Source organism: Myotis nattereri, assembly GCF_964212035.1.
Source record: "Myotis nattereri genome assembly, chromosome: 14".
NCBI classification, from domain to species: Eukaryota; Metazoa; Chordata; class Mammalia; order Chiroptera; family Vespertilionidae; genus Myotis; species Myotis nattereri.
In genome coordinates, this window is record NC_138089.1 from 60,180,730 (window position 1) to 60,194,059 (window position 13,330).

Below are 13,330 nucleotides of genomic sequence, written 5' to 3' on the forward strand. Positions count from 1 at the left end.
TCCGGCCTGGAGCCTGGAACCTGGAGCTTTTGTTGTTGCTGTTAACCCCCATCAGAGGATATTTTTTCCATTGCTTTTCAGAGAGTGTGGAAGGGAGGGGAGGAGCGGGAGAGAGAGAAGCATCGGTGTGAGAGAGACACATCAACTGGTTGCTTCCTGCAGGAGCCCTGACCAGGGGGTGGGGACCGAACCCAAAACTCATGTACATGCCCTTGACCGGGAATTGAACCCGCAACCCCTTCCTGCACAGGCGGACGCTCTAACCACTGAGCGTGTTGGCCAGGGTGAAGTTTGTAGCCCTGATTCCCTGAATGAACGCAGCCTAAGTGTGTTGATATGCATGACTGACATGCACCCCACCCTGCAGGGCAGCGCTCGCCTTTAAACGACTTCCAGGCGCTCCGGGGCACAGAGCTGCAGTACCTGCTGCACGCGGCGGGGCCCGGGCCGTGGCAAGAGGACGTGGCGGGTGCCGAGGAGTGTGCAGGGCGCTGTGAGCGCCTGCTGGACTGCAGGTGGGTGGCGACGGGGCCTAGCGAGGACTGAGGCAGCAGCACGGGGCCCCCGTGACCCTGTGCCTCCTTCCAGGGCCTTCCACTACAACATGAGCAGCCACGGCTGCCAGCTGCTGCCGTGGACCCAGGACTCGCCCAACACGCGGCTGCGGCGTTCCGGGCGCTGCGACCTTTACCAGAAGAAAGGTGCGGGGCTGAGGAGAAGGGTGGCTGGGACAGGGGTGCCGGGCCTCAGGCCTTGTTGACGGGGGGCTGTCACTCCCAGACTATGTGCGGGACTGTATCATGGACAATGGGGTCAAGTACCGGGGCACCAAGGCCACCACCAGGAGTGGCCTAACCTGCCAGCGCTGGAGCCACAGGCACCCCAATGACCACAAGTGAGCCAGACCCCTCCGCCCTGTCCCTGCGGGTGGGCACCGGCCCCCGCCCCCCGCACGCACTGTATTGCAGCTCTCCGCGCCCAGGTACATGCCCACACCCAAGAATGGCTTGGAGGAGAATTTCTGCCGCAATCCCGACGGCGACCCCAGAGGCCCCTGGTGCTACACGACAGACCCCGCTGTGCGCTTTCAGAGCTGCGGCATCAAGTCCTGCCGGGAGGGTAGGCGTCTCCGGGTCGAGCCTGGGCGGGAGGACCAGCCCCACACCCGTTCATAAACCCACTGCCCTGTGTCTCCAGCCGCTTGCGTTTCGTGCAACGGTGAGAATTACCGCGGCGCAGTGGACCGCACCGAGTCGGGCCGCGAGTGTCAGCGCTGGGACCTACAGCGCCCGCACCCGCACCGCTTTGAGCCGAGCAAGTACGCGCGGGCGGGCGGGCTCGATGCCTCGGGGGCCAGGCTAGTGGGGGGCTCTGGACTCCAGGGGCCGGGCCGATGTCAGGCAGTAGGGCGGGGCCAGGCCTGGCCCGAGTCCCAGGATCCTGTTCACGTCCGGCCGTGGCTCCCAGGTTCCCGGACAAAGACCTGGACGACAACTACTGCCGGAATCCCGACGGCTCGGAGCGGCCCTGGTGCTACACCACCGACCCGCAGGTGGAGCGAGAGTTCTGCGACATCCCCAGCTGCGGTAGGACCCGGCCCCGCCGGGAGGCGCCTGGGGAAGTGGGGGCGTGGCCTCGCTGGGAAGGGGAGGAGCTGGGCCCTTGGGAAGGTAGGGGCGTGGCCTCGCTGGGGAAGGGGTGGGGCTGGGCACTGGGGAAAGTAGGGGCGTGGCCTCGCTGGGAAGGGGAGGAGCTGGGCCCTTGGGAAAGTAGGGGCGTGGCCTCGCTGGGAAGGGGAGGAGCTGGGCCCTTGGGAAAGTAGGGGCGTGGCCTCGCTGGGGAAGGGGTGGGGCTGGGCACTGGGGAAGTGGGGGCGTGGCCTCTCTGGGGAAGGGGCTGGGCACTGGGGAAGTGGGGGCGTGGCCAGGCTGGGGAAGGGGCTGGGCGTGATCTGGCAGGGGACCCTTGGAAGTGGGCTTGGGCCTCAGCCTTAGCCTGGGTCTCGGTTCTGGCTCGAGTTCCGACCGGCTTCGATTCATCCAAGGGCCCAAGGCGCAGCCGCGTCCAGAAGCTACGACGCTCAATTGCTTCCGCGGGAAGGGCGAGGGCTACCGGGGCACGGCCAACACCACCGCCGCGGGCGTGCCCTGCCAGCGCTGGGACGCGCAGAGCCCGCATCAGCACCGCTTCGCGCCCGAGAAATACGCGTGCAAGTGAGCGGGCGGGCGACCGTCGCGGGGGCGGCTCCGGCGGGAGATCCGGGCGTGGCCTGGGGCGGTTCGGGGGCGTGGCCTGGGTTCGGGGGCGTGGCTCCAGCCGAAGAGGCGCTGGGACCCACCGCGCTGAGCGGAGCCACTGCCCAGGGACCTCAGGGAGAACTTCTGCCGAAACCCCGACGGCTCGGAGGCGCCCTGGTGCTTCACCACGCGGCCTGGCATGCGCATGGCCTTCTGCTACCAGATCCGGCGCTGCACCGACGACGTGCGCCCCGAGGGTAAGGCCGCCGCGGGGGCTGGAGGCGCTGGCCGCAGGGCTCGGCGAGAACCGGCTGACGGCCTTCGCCTGTCCGCTGCAGACTGTTACTACGGCACCGGGGAGCAGTACCGCGGCCCGGTCAGCAAGACGCGGAAGGGCGTCCCGTGCCAGCTCTGGTCCGCGGACGCGCCGCACAAGTCGCAGTGAGTTGGTCGGCACATCCGGCCCGAACTCAGACGGGAGCCAGCCGGGGCGTTGGGTCCTGCTATGAACTGACTCCCCTTCCCGCCCAGGTTCACGCCTACCTCCGCCCCCCACGCGCACCTGGAGGAGAACTTCTGCCGGAACCCCGACGGGGACAGCCACGGGCCCTGGTGCTACACCACCGACGCGAGGATTCCCTTCGACTACTGTGCGCTGCGGCGCTGCGGTGAGCTGGGGTGACCGCCCCGCCGCTGCCCCACCCCCACCTCCCAACCCCCACCGCCTAAGGCTGGCTTTCTAAACGGGGTGAACATCGGCTCTTTCAGATGAGGACCAACCACCGTCCATCCTAGAGCCCCCAGGTACAGACGAACCAGGCGTGAGTGGGGGTGCCCGGCCTGTGCCTCCCACCCGCCCGCAGCAGGAGTCACATGGGGCCCATCCTGCCCCCAGACCAGGTGCTGTTTGAGAAGTGTGGCAAGAGGGTGCCCCGCCAGGACGAGCGTCCCTCCAGGCTGCGTGTGGTGGGGGGCCAGCCTGGGAACTCACCCTGGACAGTCAGCCTGCGCAACCGGTGAGGCCCAACAGCCTGCCCACCCCCCCCACCCCCCCAGGGGCCGAGGCTGTCTGTCTGTGCCCCTGAAGGGTGGGAACCTGTCCTGGCTCCAGAGGTTCTAGCTGAGAGGTGGCAGGTCCACTCCTGTGTCCGGCCTCACTGTTCCCTGTACTGACTCTCATCCTCCAGGCACGGCCAGCACTTCTGTGGGGGCTCCCTGGTGAAGGAGCAGTGGGTGCTGACTTCCCAGCAGTGCTTCCCCTCCTGGTGAGCCCCCCTGGGTTTGGGGTCCCGCCCAGTCCCATCACCCGGCGTCATCTTCCCCCTAGCCACCTTCCCCAGGCCAGCCAACAGGGGGGCCTCGGGCAGCGGACCATGAGTCCTGACTGAGCAGCTTGTCCACCAGCCATGAGCCTCTCGTGGGCTATGAGGTGTGGCTGGGCACCATGTTCCAGAACCCGCAGCCCCAGGAGCCAGGCCTGCAGCGGGTCCCAGTAGCCAAAATGGTGTGCGGGCCCTCCGACTCCCAGCTGCTTCTGCTCAAGCTGGAGAGGTGTGTGCCGAGTCTGGGGCAGTGAGGTGGGGCCGGGCCTCTCGGCCTCGGGCCCTGAGCACCCTCGTTTCTGCCGAAGACCCGTCACCCTGAACCAGCGCGTGGCCCTGATCTGCTTGCCCCCCGAGCAGTACGTGGTGCCTCCGGGGACCAAGTGTGAGATTGCAGGCTGGGGCGAGACCAGAGGTAAGCCGGTGCGGGGTGCGGGGTGCAGGGCGCAGACCACGGGCGTGGTCCTACCCCAAGGCCTCCCTCCCATTCCCTCCGCTGTAGGAACAGGGAACAACTCGGTCCTCAACGTGGCTCAGCTGAACGTCATCTCCAACCAGGAGTGCAACGTCAAGTACCGCGGGCGCGTGCAGGAGAAGGAGATGTGTACCAAGGGGCTGCTGGCCCCCGTGGGTGCCTGTGAGGTGGGTGGCGGCCCGGCCACAGGGAGGGGATGGAAACCTGAACCTGCGCTGGTTCACTCCAGGGGACTGGTCCCTGCCTCGCGCAGGCCCTCACCCGGTCTCCCCCACCAGGGCGACTACGGGGGCCCGCTTGCCTGCTTCACCCATGACTGCTGGGTCCTGGAGGGAATTATAATCCCCAACCGCGTGTGCGCACGGCCCCGCTGGCCGGCCGTCTTCATGCGCGTGTCTGTGTTTGTGGACTGGATCTACAAGGTCATGCGGCTGGGCTAGCCCGGCCTCGGTCCCCCCTGAACTGGGGGGGGGGGGGGGGGGACGGAGCTTCCTGTGGGACATAAAGCCACCTTTCCTCACGCTGGGCTGCGCTTTAGTCTCTGCTTCCAGGGAATGAACCGGCAACTCCTCGCCCAGGCCTGGGGGCTCGGCCCTGCACCCCTCAGCCTGTGGGTGCTGTGGAAGGGCAGGACCTCCCAGGCCCCACGTAAGGGTGGTGTAGGCAGTTGCCAACCGAAGGGGCTGCAGCAGAGGGAGCTGGCCTGGGGGAGCCCCGCTGGCCAGGACAGCAGCGGGTGAATCCGTCACAGTGCCCTCCCCTCTCACACGGAGGTAGATGAGGTCCCCGTGGCTGAGGTCCCCGAACCCCTCGGCGGGGCTGGGCACAGAGGACGAGCAGGAACCAGACTGTCTTCATTTATTATAACCAGACAGCCCGCCTCTCGCTCGCCCAACCAGAGTCCAGAGCCCAGGATCCTCCCGCTGCTCTGCCAGACCCCGGGCTCTCCCAGAACCGAGGGCCGCCCCTGCCAACCGGCTGGCGCTGAGGCGGGCCTTCAGCTGCCCAGGTGCATGCGCAGCCAGAGCACGGCGTTCATGAGGCTGTCCGACTCCACCTCCACCTCAGACAGGGCGTGGGTGCTCTGGGGGTACAGCAGGAGCCTGTGGGGCGAGGGCAGGAATGTTTGAAGTTGGGGGGCATCCTCCCCTGCCCGCCAGCTTCCGGGCCGCCCGGCACTCACCGCACAGGCACGTTTCGGGTCTTGAGGGCACGGTAATACTCTATGCCCTGCTTGAAGGGCACCCGCCGGTCCTTCTGGCCCAGCATCAGTAACAGCGGCGTCTTCACCTGGGGGTGAGGATGAGGGTGAGCAGGGCCCGGGCTCTGCATGGGTGGCAGCACGCGGGGCCGGGGGGGGGGGGGGGGCGGGGGACTGTGTACCTGAGGGGAGTACTTGAGCGGCGACTTGTCGAGCATCTCCGCCCACATGCTGAGGTCGGGCAGGTGGTCGCTGCTGTAGGAGAAGCCCGCCTCCACCACGCACCTGCGGGAGACCAAGCCCTGCAGCTCACGGGCGGGGCTCCAGGGGTATGGGCTGGACGGGGCCGAGGCCGGGAGAGGGCACACCCACCAGTCGGGGATGTCCGTGGAGCCCAGCATGGAGGCGATGTTGATCACCGGGTTGCGGGCCACGCAGGCGCTGTACGTGTCCGGGTACTGACCGATCAGGTGGCAGGAGAGGAAGCCGCCGTGGGACCCGCCCATCAGGGCCACCCGGTCTTTGTCGAAGTGTTCCTCGCGGAGCACCTGCTCGACTGCAAACTACAGGGCGGGCGGAGCGCACCTCAACCCGCTGCCGGCCCCGCTGCGCGAGGGCACCCCCAGCCTCCTCGCCCCCGCCAGCCCTGCTACCTGGACGTCCTTCACGTCCTGGTGGCCCACGTTGCCGGGGAGGGAGAGGATGCTGTCCTGGCCAAAGCCCGTGGAGCCACGATAGTTCACTGGAGGCCAGGAAGGGACCAGACAGGGTGGTCAAGGGACAGTCCCGCCCCCTGGACACTGTACCCCCGTCTGTGATGTAGCCTTGGGGCCAGCTGCACACTGCTGGGGGGAGGGGCTGAGATGCGAGGCGGCTGCCCGTGAGCACTCCTTCCCTGGGCGTCCCAAGTGAGTCTCCGACCCCCTCGCCCTGGAGCCAGGCCGGCCGGCAGCTCCTGGGGGTGGCTACCAGGTCGAGCCACAGAGACGCCTGCAGACGAGGGCGGTGCTTGCACAACCAGGCCCCCCCCCACCCCCCCGCGGGAGCTGCGGGCCCTGGCACTCACCCAGCAGCACGGCAAAGCCCATCTTGCACAGCATGGCTGGGAACAGCATCCAGGCGGTGACGAAGGACGAATGGGGCCCCCCTGCAGGCGGGGAGCAGGGGGTGAAGGGCCAGCCAGGAGGGGTGGCGGGCGGGCAGGGGCTCTTAGGCCAGGTGCCTACCGTGGGGCATGACCACCATGGGCACCTGGGTCTTGTCGGGAGGGTTGCTGGGCTGCAGGAGGATTGCTTCAAAGTCAAGGCCAGCTGCGGGGAGAGGCGGCCGTCAGCAGGGCCGGCGGGGCTGCCCCAGGCAAGGCCTTGCTGCAGCTGCAGCTCTGGGGCCGACCTCCAGAACAGGCCTGGCCACGGCCCCCACACGGCGACACGGACTCAGGAGCCCCTCCGCCAGGGCCGCGTTCGGGGCAGGTATGGTCACAGGCCGGCCGCGTAGGGGCCTGTCTTTGTGCCTTGGTTCCCCAGCACAGGCGACCTGGCCTGGGGATTCCACGCTGACGCCCAGAGCAGGTGCCCAGATGCCTGGACCCCGTCCTCCCCGCGGCTGTCCAGAGGGGAAGGGAAAGCCTCTCGGAGAGAATCCCAAGACCCCCCGAAGCCGGAGGCAGGAAAGGGGGGCAGACGCTGTGCCGGCAGCTGGGGAGGGGCCGCGCCCCGGGCTCACCATACTGCACGTTCTCCTGCTCCGGGGGTGGCTGCAGCACCCGGACGCCCCAGGAGATGTCGGGAATGGGCTCGGCCTCCTCCAGGGACACCCACACCACTGACCGTTCCTTCCCCGGGGGAGGCAGGAACCCAACTTTCTGCCAAGGGGAAACGGTGTGTCTGTCACGGCGCCTGGCTGCCTCCTGCCCATCACCTCTGCCCGGGCGGGGGGGGGGGGGGGGCAGCTCTCTCAACGCTGAGCCGTCTCCCCCTCCAGCGGGTGTGGCACGGACGCCCACCGTGGGTGGTCCATCCAAAGGCACGCACACCCCTTGGCTCCCTTCGAGGTGCTGTCTCCCTGCGCTCTGTTCAGCCAGAGGCCGGGGCGCGACCCAGGAGCCCGTTCTGTGCAGGGCAGACCCAGGGGGCAGTGTGCGGACCACCTGGCCTCCCACCTGCCGACCAGCACAGACTCCGGCCGGTGCTCTGACCCGGAGCTCTGCCTGCACAGACCCTCTTCCCGGCCTGGCCTGGGGCCACCAGCACTCACCAGGCTCGGGGGCAGGCTGGGCGTGGAGAACTGTGCCACCATGAGGTCCCGGTCCATCGTGAGCAGCTTCCAGCTCCCTCCTAACCCCCCTGCAGAAGGCAGATGCCACTCAGCACCCACAGGGCCACCTTCCCACCCCCTCCCTGCAGAGCCAGTCCCTGGTGGAGGCGCGACAGCAGGTGCCTTCCTGCCCTGGGAAGCGCGGGTGCCCACCCGGGACCGTCCCAGACCCCCAAGCGCACGGTCCTGGGCGAGCCTCCTGCTCAGTCTGCTGCTGGTTATCAGACACGGGCTGTGCCCGGGGCGGCTCGACCTGGGACACCTGGACCCCACGCCACGCCCATCCCCACTCGAGCGCAGCCAGGCCGGGGCCGGGGGTGAGATCCTGGCCAGGGGTCCGAGGAGGGTCCTGAGCAGGGCCTTATGGTGAGGTGCAGCGGGGACGAGACCCCGGAAGCTTGGAGGAGTGAGTCAGGTTGGGGCAGAAGGGCTGGAGGGCACGTCACCAGTGGTTGTAAGAGGAAGAGGAGGGCGCCAGCAGGGCTTCCCCTGGGGCTGGTGGCAGGCGGCCCGTGCCTAAGGGCTGCGGAGGCTGAACAGCAGGGTGGGGCCGCTCTGAGGCGGGCAGGAGCCGAGGGGAGCAGGGGAGGCAGGCATTTGGCTGGTCAGGGTCCTCGTGACACTGGCAGTAAAGGCTGCAGGACACTCGGTGGCACAGGGGCCAAGGGCCACCGCTGCCCGAGCGCAAGCCCCAGTCCCACCCCTGGCCTGGCTGGCCCGCTCGGCCCCCCACTCACCAGCCGTCAGGGAGGTCACAGTGCCCACCTGGGTGTCCACAGCAAATAGGTCCTGAGCAGAAAGGAGCCACGTGTGGCCTCATGTCCCAGGGCCCTGTGGGTCCCACCCCGCCCCCCACCTTCTCCCCTCAGGGAGTCTGAGCCAGGCCAGGGCTGTGAGCAACTGTGACGGCTACTCAGGACAGGAGGGAGCGGCCTGAGGCACTGGGTTCAAATCCTAGCCCGTCAAACGTGCAAGTGACCCTCGGCTGTGAGGGCTGCCTCTGAGCCAGAATGCGGACCACATGCTATCACACCCAACGGGCTGGCACACCCCCTGGGAGAAGGCCTCTGGCCCCCATCACTCCCCATAAGGGTTTAGGGCCCCCCAGTGCCAGCCCCCTTGTCCCGGGCCGGCGGTGCCTGGGGGAGGGGTGCAGCTGTGTCGTGGAGGATGAAGGCCAGGGAAGCTGTCGTGGCTGCTATAGGGCACCACGACCAAGGACGGCACCGGGGACCACCAGGGCAGCCAGAGCCCCAAGGACAAGTGGAGCCAGGACAGGTCAGCAGGGCCTTAGGGGCGGGCGAGGCCTGGTAGCCGGTACTGCAGCCAGCGGTGAGCAGACGCGGGGCCCTAGGCCCAGGGGCCCGGGGGTGGGTCATGGCCGCTTCTCAGCACAGTCAGGGCCCCTCACCTGTTGGCTGCGCTGAGCAGAGTCGAAAACCACTCGCTGGCTGTCTGCTGACCAGCACCCCAGCGGCAGGTGGCTGCAGTAGATGCCAGAGAAGCTCTCTGCGGAGACAGGAGCAGGGCTGCGTCCAGGAGTGCGGGGTGTGCGTGCAGGGGAGGTGGGGTCTGGCTGGCTGCTGGGGAGCACCCCCGATGGAGGAGGGGAAGGAGCGTTGGGGGGGGGGGCGGGCGCGGAAGACAGGGTCTCCGAAGGCCCAAGGCAGAGCTCAGGGGCCTCTGGGAACCGTGGGCGCTCCGAGGAAATGCCGGCTTCCCGGCAACCTGCTCCTACGGCGCCAGGTGAGCAGGGCCTGGCAGAGGGGGCGGAGGAACCCTACTCTTTTTAAAATGTTGCTGACTTCAGAGAGGAAGGGAGAGGGAGACAGACATCAGGATGGGAGAGAAGCATGGATCGGCTCCTGCACGCCCCCCACTGGGGATGGAGCCCACAACCCGGGCCTGTGCCCCGACCGGGACTCAAACCGCGGCCTCCTGGCTCATGGGTGGATGCTCAACCCGAGCCCCGCCGCCGGGCAATCCTGCTCTTTATCATCATCACTCATTTAACCCTCACGTTACCAATGCCGCGAGGAAGGCAGGGTGACCGCCCTCCACGGATGGAGACAGGGAAGCCCAGGGAGGTCAGGGCACTGGATAAGGTGCAGGCACCCAGCTGCGTCCCTGCAGCCAGAGGGGAGGAAAGGCGCCCTTGCCCACTGGGCGCCTGGACTGACCGGCGGCCTGAGAAGACGCTCACTGCTCACCGCTCACGCCCTGGGGTGGCCCAGGGTCCCAAGGAGACTGAGCACCGGGACGGTGACGGAGCCTGTCGGCCCAGAGCAACCCCCCAGGCGCCTGCTGATGGAGGGCTGGGGCGGGGCGGGCGGGGGGGGGGGGGGGCGGGGGGGTGGGACAAGGCGGCCCCAGTGCGGGTTCTGGGAGCCCGGAAGGAGCAGCGGCTCCAGGCAGCCGCTGGGAAACCTGGAGAATCTCACTGGGAGCTGCGGCCGGGCACACCATCCCTCCCCTCCGCCCCGGCAGCGTGACCACCGGACCCTTCCCGTGGCGCTGGCCCCGCTCCCCTGGAGGCTGCACGTGGGCTGGCCCCGCAGGGGTGGCGGACGCAGGAAAATGCCGCAGGCTCCGCCAACCCCCGGCCACACGCCCCTTACCTCCCAGCTGGCGCGGCACCACGTCCACCACCACCGAGGTGACCCTGGTATACCAGTCGTACTGCAAGGGGACACAGGGTTAGGCCGGGGACTGGCGGTGCCTCAGGGCACGGAGCTCAGCGCCAGGCCTCTCTGGGGTGACCCTGGGAAGGGAGGGGGCCCGGGAGGAGCTATGTGCCTCCTTCCTGGTGCGCTGGGCCACGGTCTGGAGGGGCCTGACTCCCAATCTCCCTGGGGCCCAGAGCTCTTCTTGGGCAAGAGCCTCATAACGCAGCCCCTCGCAGAGCCTGCCACGTGCCACTGGCAAAGGGCGGGCTCCTGCACCGAGCTCGCTCTCCTCGCTCTCCAGGCGCGAGTCTCCACCGCGCACAGCCCTCCGGTGCCCTCCGTCCAGCGGCACTGACAGCCCCAGTCTGGGGCCCTGTCTCAGAGGACGGGCAGGACTCAGCCACCCCTCCACCCGGGACAGGAGGCCCACGAGGGGCCGTGGGAAGGCGAGGCTGGACTTCAGCGCCTCCCCCATCCCATCCTCTTGCACACGGCCCCGCCCACCTCCAGCTCACCAGGCACAGTTGGCTACACTGATGGTGGGGGACCAGCGACGGGTACTGCAGGTAGACAATGCGGCACAGGTCTGGACTCAGCCGGGGAGAGGAGACAGGCAGGGAGCCATCCGACAAGAGCTCTGGGCCAGACGGAAGCGGGAACGTCACGCGGCCGGGCTGGGCCGGGTCGGGTCGGGCCGGGCCGGGCCGGGCCGGGCCGGGCGGGTCAGTACAGCTCAGGGGGCCCCGCACTTACCACACTTCCCCCCTGTGAGGTCCACGTAGTACAGGGCTGACCTGAAACCAGCAGAGACGCTCGGCTTCAGGGCCGGCCTGCGCCCCAGCCCCTCCCTGCGCCCCAGCCCCTCCCTGTCCCCCCGCCCCGCCCCCCCCCCCCCCCCCCAGCCTCACCTGCGGTTGGTGCAGAAGCGGACGCCCAGCCGGAAGGGCTCGTGCTGCCATCCCACGAACACCACGCCCGTGTCTCCCGGGGCCCAGAAGGCCTGTGGGCAAGGCCCGGGGCAGGGTGAGCAGGGGCCGCTCAGGTAGGCCCCGCCCCAGACGCGGAGGGTGGCGTCGGGCTCACCTGTCCGGGGGACACGCTCTCAGGGACGCCCTCGAGCACAGAGATGTTGCCGCTCTCGACGTCCAGCACGCAGAGCACTGGGGTGCTTTTGGAAGCCATGCTTTCTCCCCAGTCTTCATAGAACACAAACTGGTCCCCCTGAGAACACAAGACACTCAGCGTCCAGCCTGCCTTGGCAGGGCCAGCCCTGCCCCCGAAGCCAGTGCCTTCCAGTTCTGCAAGGTGCAGGGTGGGCAGGGCGCGCACGGAGCCCAGGGCTGCCCCGAGGGCCTCCCGGACTGGCCGCGGCCCTGAGCACCTTGATGGCCTGGTCTGGCTTCTTGGGCTCGGCCATGTCGTCATCACTGACGTCCAGGGCTTTGGTCTGAAAGAAGGACTCCGTCTTGGGGCGCTTCTTCTCTGCCACATACAACAGGTGTGTCTCCGAGTGCGACCAGGACAGGCAGCCAAAGCAGTCTGGGCGAGAGGGCCAGTCAGGGGGAGCCCCGGGCGGCGGCCGCCCCTCTGCCCACCCCGCCTGCCGCCGCCAGCGCCTCACCGTCCTCGTACACTGGCCCGTGTTTCTCCAGCGCCGACAGGTTGAAGCTCTTGAGCTTCCGGTTCTTCTCCCAGACCTGGGGACATCGGGCATCAGGCTGCCTGCGCCCCAGCAGAGCCTGACACACAGGCGGAGCCCCACTGCCCACCCCCGGGGTCCCCCAAGGCCCCGGCTGCCCCGCGCCCACCTCCAGGAACTGCTTCTCCTCCCCGGCGCCCGCGCTCCCCGCCTTGCGCAGCACGGCCTTCATGGCGCCTGAAGGAGACTCCCTGCTCAGCAGCCTGAGGAAGACACGCGGGGCAGGTCAGGGTCACCTCCCACCCCACATGGCCCGGACAGGCCACAGCCTCTTAGACAGGATGCTGGGGGCCTTGGCCCACACCCACCTGGCAGCCCTTCCAGCCCCACCGCGGCCGCTGGCCTGGCCTCCGCCCGGGCCTCCCTGAGCCTCCAGGGACCCGCGTCTGGGGCAAACGCCAGTCTTATCAGGGCCTGTCAGGGCGCAGGGTGCCCCCAGGGGCAAAACCTGGCTCCCCGGCCCTGCCCGCACCCGCAGGCCCGGGCCTCGCCCCGGCTTCCTCCCGCACTTACTCCCCCCGGGTCTCCACACTGTTGCCCGCAGGCCCCGCAAACACCACCGCGTCCCCATCGTGGAACACCAGGTACTGGCGGCAGAACCGGATGTTCTCCATGCGCTCCAGGTCCCTCTGGGTCCACTCTGCGAGGAGAGGCAGGGGCTGCTCAAGGGGCCGCCCCGCAGGCTCCTGCCGCCGCCAGGAAGGCCCGCGCCCCATCTGCCTCCGGACGCGCAGGTGCAGGGCCGGCCTCCTGGCGACACCCCCGCGGCTCCGGCACCCACCCACCCACGGGGCGCCCGGCTCCAGGCCCCCGCCTGCACCAGGCCTGGGTCTGCGGCCCCCCGCTCAGCTCGGCACTCGGGGCGGCGCTGAGGCCGTGTGTGCACCCCCTCGCCCCGCACGCGTGGGCGCTGCCCAGCAGCCCGCCCTGCACCCCCTCCCGCTCCCCTCCGCGCCCACCGGTGTGCACCGTCCGGTAGCGGCCCCCGTACTGCGTGGTGACCTCGGGGCCCAGGCAGGCGGCGCTCAGCGCGGGCTGGCGGCTCAGCGCCCGGTACAGCGCCGCCGCCTCCGCGGGCTCGCTCAGCAGCACCTGCGCGGGGGACACAGCAGGGTCAGGCCCGGCCCGCGCTGCGGGGGCCGCGCGAACCGGGGGCCGAGCCCTCACCTGCCGCTCCATGACCGCCGGCGCCGCCGCGGGGAGGCGGGGCGAGCGGCGCCCGGAAGTGAGGCTGGGGGGGCGGAGCCCGGAGGAGCCCCCGAAATCCGCGCCGCCCGGCCTCCCGGAGGAGGGGCGGGACCTCCGACGAGTGGGCGGGGCCGTTCGCGGAGGGGGCGTGGTCTCGATGGTCGGGGGCGGGGCCCCAAACGCAGAGCCGGGGACCCCGAGGAGAGGAGCGGCTTTCAGGGGCGCG

General features: G+C 69.3%; 2 protein-coding genes across 3 annotated transcripts; one reads left to right on the top strand and one right to left on the bottom strand.

Annotated features, from left to right (window-relative positions):
• Positions 1-477: 477 nt before the first annotated feature.
• Positions 478-4,557, top strand: MST1 (macrophage stimulating 1). The gene is made up of 17 exons (XM_081106513.1): positions 478-515; positions 589-701; positions 781-895; positions 983-1,119; positions 1,198-1,318; positions 1,468-1,586; positions 2,045-2,213; positions 2,364-2,494; positions 2,576-2,678; positions 2,769-2,905; positions 3,006-3,041; positions 3,133-3,253; positions 3,425-3,502; positions 3,642-3,788; positions 3,868-3,974; positions 4,062-4,201; positions 4,313-4,557. Exons 2-17 carry the CDS (start codon positions 605-607, stop codon positions 4,472-4,474), a joined length of 1,920 nt encoding a protein of 639 aa, XP_080962639.1. The 5' UTR covers positions 478-515; positions 589-604; the 3' UTR covers positions 4,475-4,557.
• A 321-nt stretch (positions 4,558-4,878) lies between these two features.
• On the bottom strand, positions 4,879-13,108 carry APEH (acylaminoacyl-peptide hydrolase). Of its 2 annotated transcripts, XM_081105885.1 has the most exons (22): positions 13,084-13,108; positions 12,876-13,008; positions 12,430-12,556; positions 12,026-12,119; positions 11,839-11,914; positions 11,599-11,756; positions 11,301-11,438; positions 11,126-11,217; positions 10,971-11,011; positions 10,733-10,854; positions 10,170-10,230; positions 8,963-9,060; positions 8,289-8,340; positions 7,492-7,580; positions 6,961-7,099; positions 6,462-6,545; positions 6,302-6,382; positions 5,889-5,977; positions 5,608-5,798; positions 5,418-5,520; positions 5,218-5,324; positions 4,879-5,137 (listed from the first exon to the last, which is right to left on the bottom strand). In XM_081105885.1, exons 1-22 carry the CDS (start codon positions 13,093-13,095, stop codon positions 5,032-5,034), a joined length of 2,193 nt encoding a protein of 730 aa, XP_080962011.1. In that variant the 5' UTR covers positions 13,096-13,108; the 3' UTR covers positions 4,879-5,031. The 2 variants fall into 2 exon arrangements, with proteins under 2 accessions (XP_080962011.1, XP_080962012.1); XM_081105886.1 differs by lacking the exon at positions 12,430-12,556.
• Positions 13,109-13,330: the final 222 nt, after the last annotated feature.

Coding starts and splice junctions, on each gene's coding strand:
- MST1 (XM_081106513.1), top strand. CDS start 605: ATGAGCAGCCACGGCTGCCAGCTGCTGCCGTGGACCCAGGACTCGCCC. Junction 702..780: donor CGACCTTTACCAGAAGAAAG/GTGCGGGGCTGA, acceptor TGTCACTCCCAG/ACTATGTGCGGGACTGTATC. Junction 2,679..2,768: donor GACGCGCCGCACAAGTCGCA/GTGAGTTGGTCG, acceptor CTTCCCGCCCAG/GTTCACGCCTACCTCCGCCC.
- APEH (XM_081105885.1), bottom strand. Junction 12,557..12,875: donor CTACCGGACGGTGCACACCG/GTGGGCGCGGAG, acceptor CTCTCCTCGCAG/AGTGGACCCAGAGGGACCTG. Junction 5,325..5,417: donor CGCTCAAGTACTCCCCTCAG/GTACACAGTCCC, acceptor CCTCACCCCCAG/GTGAAGACGCCGCTGTTACT.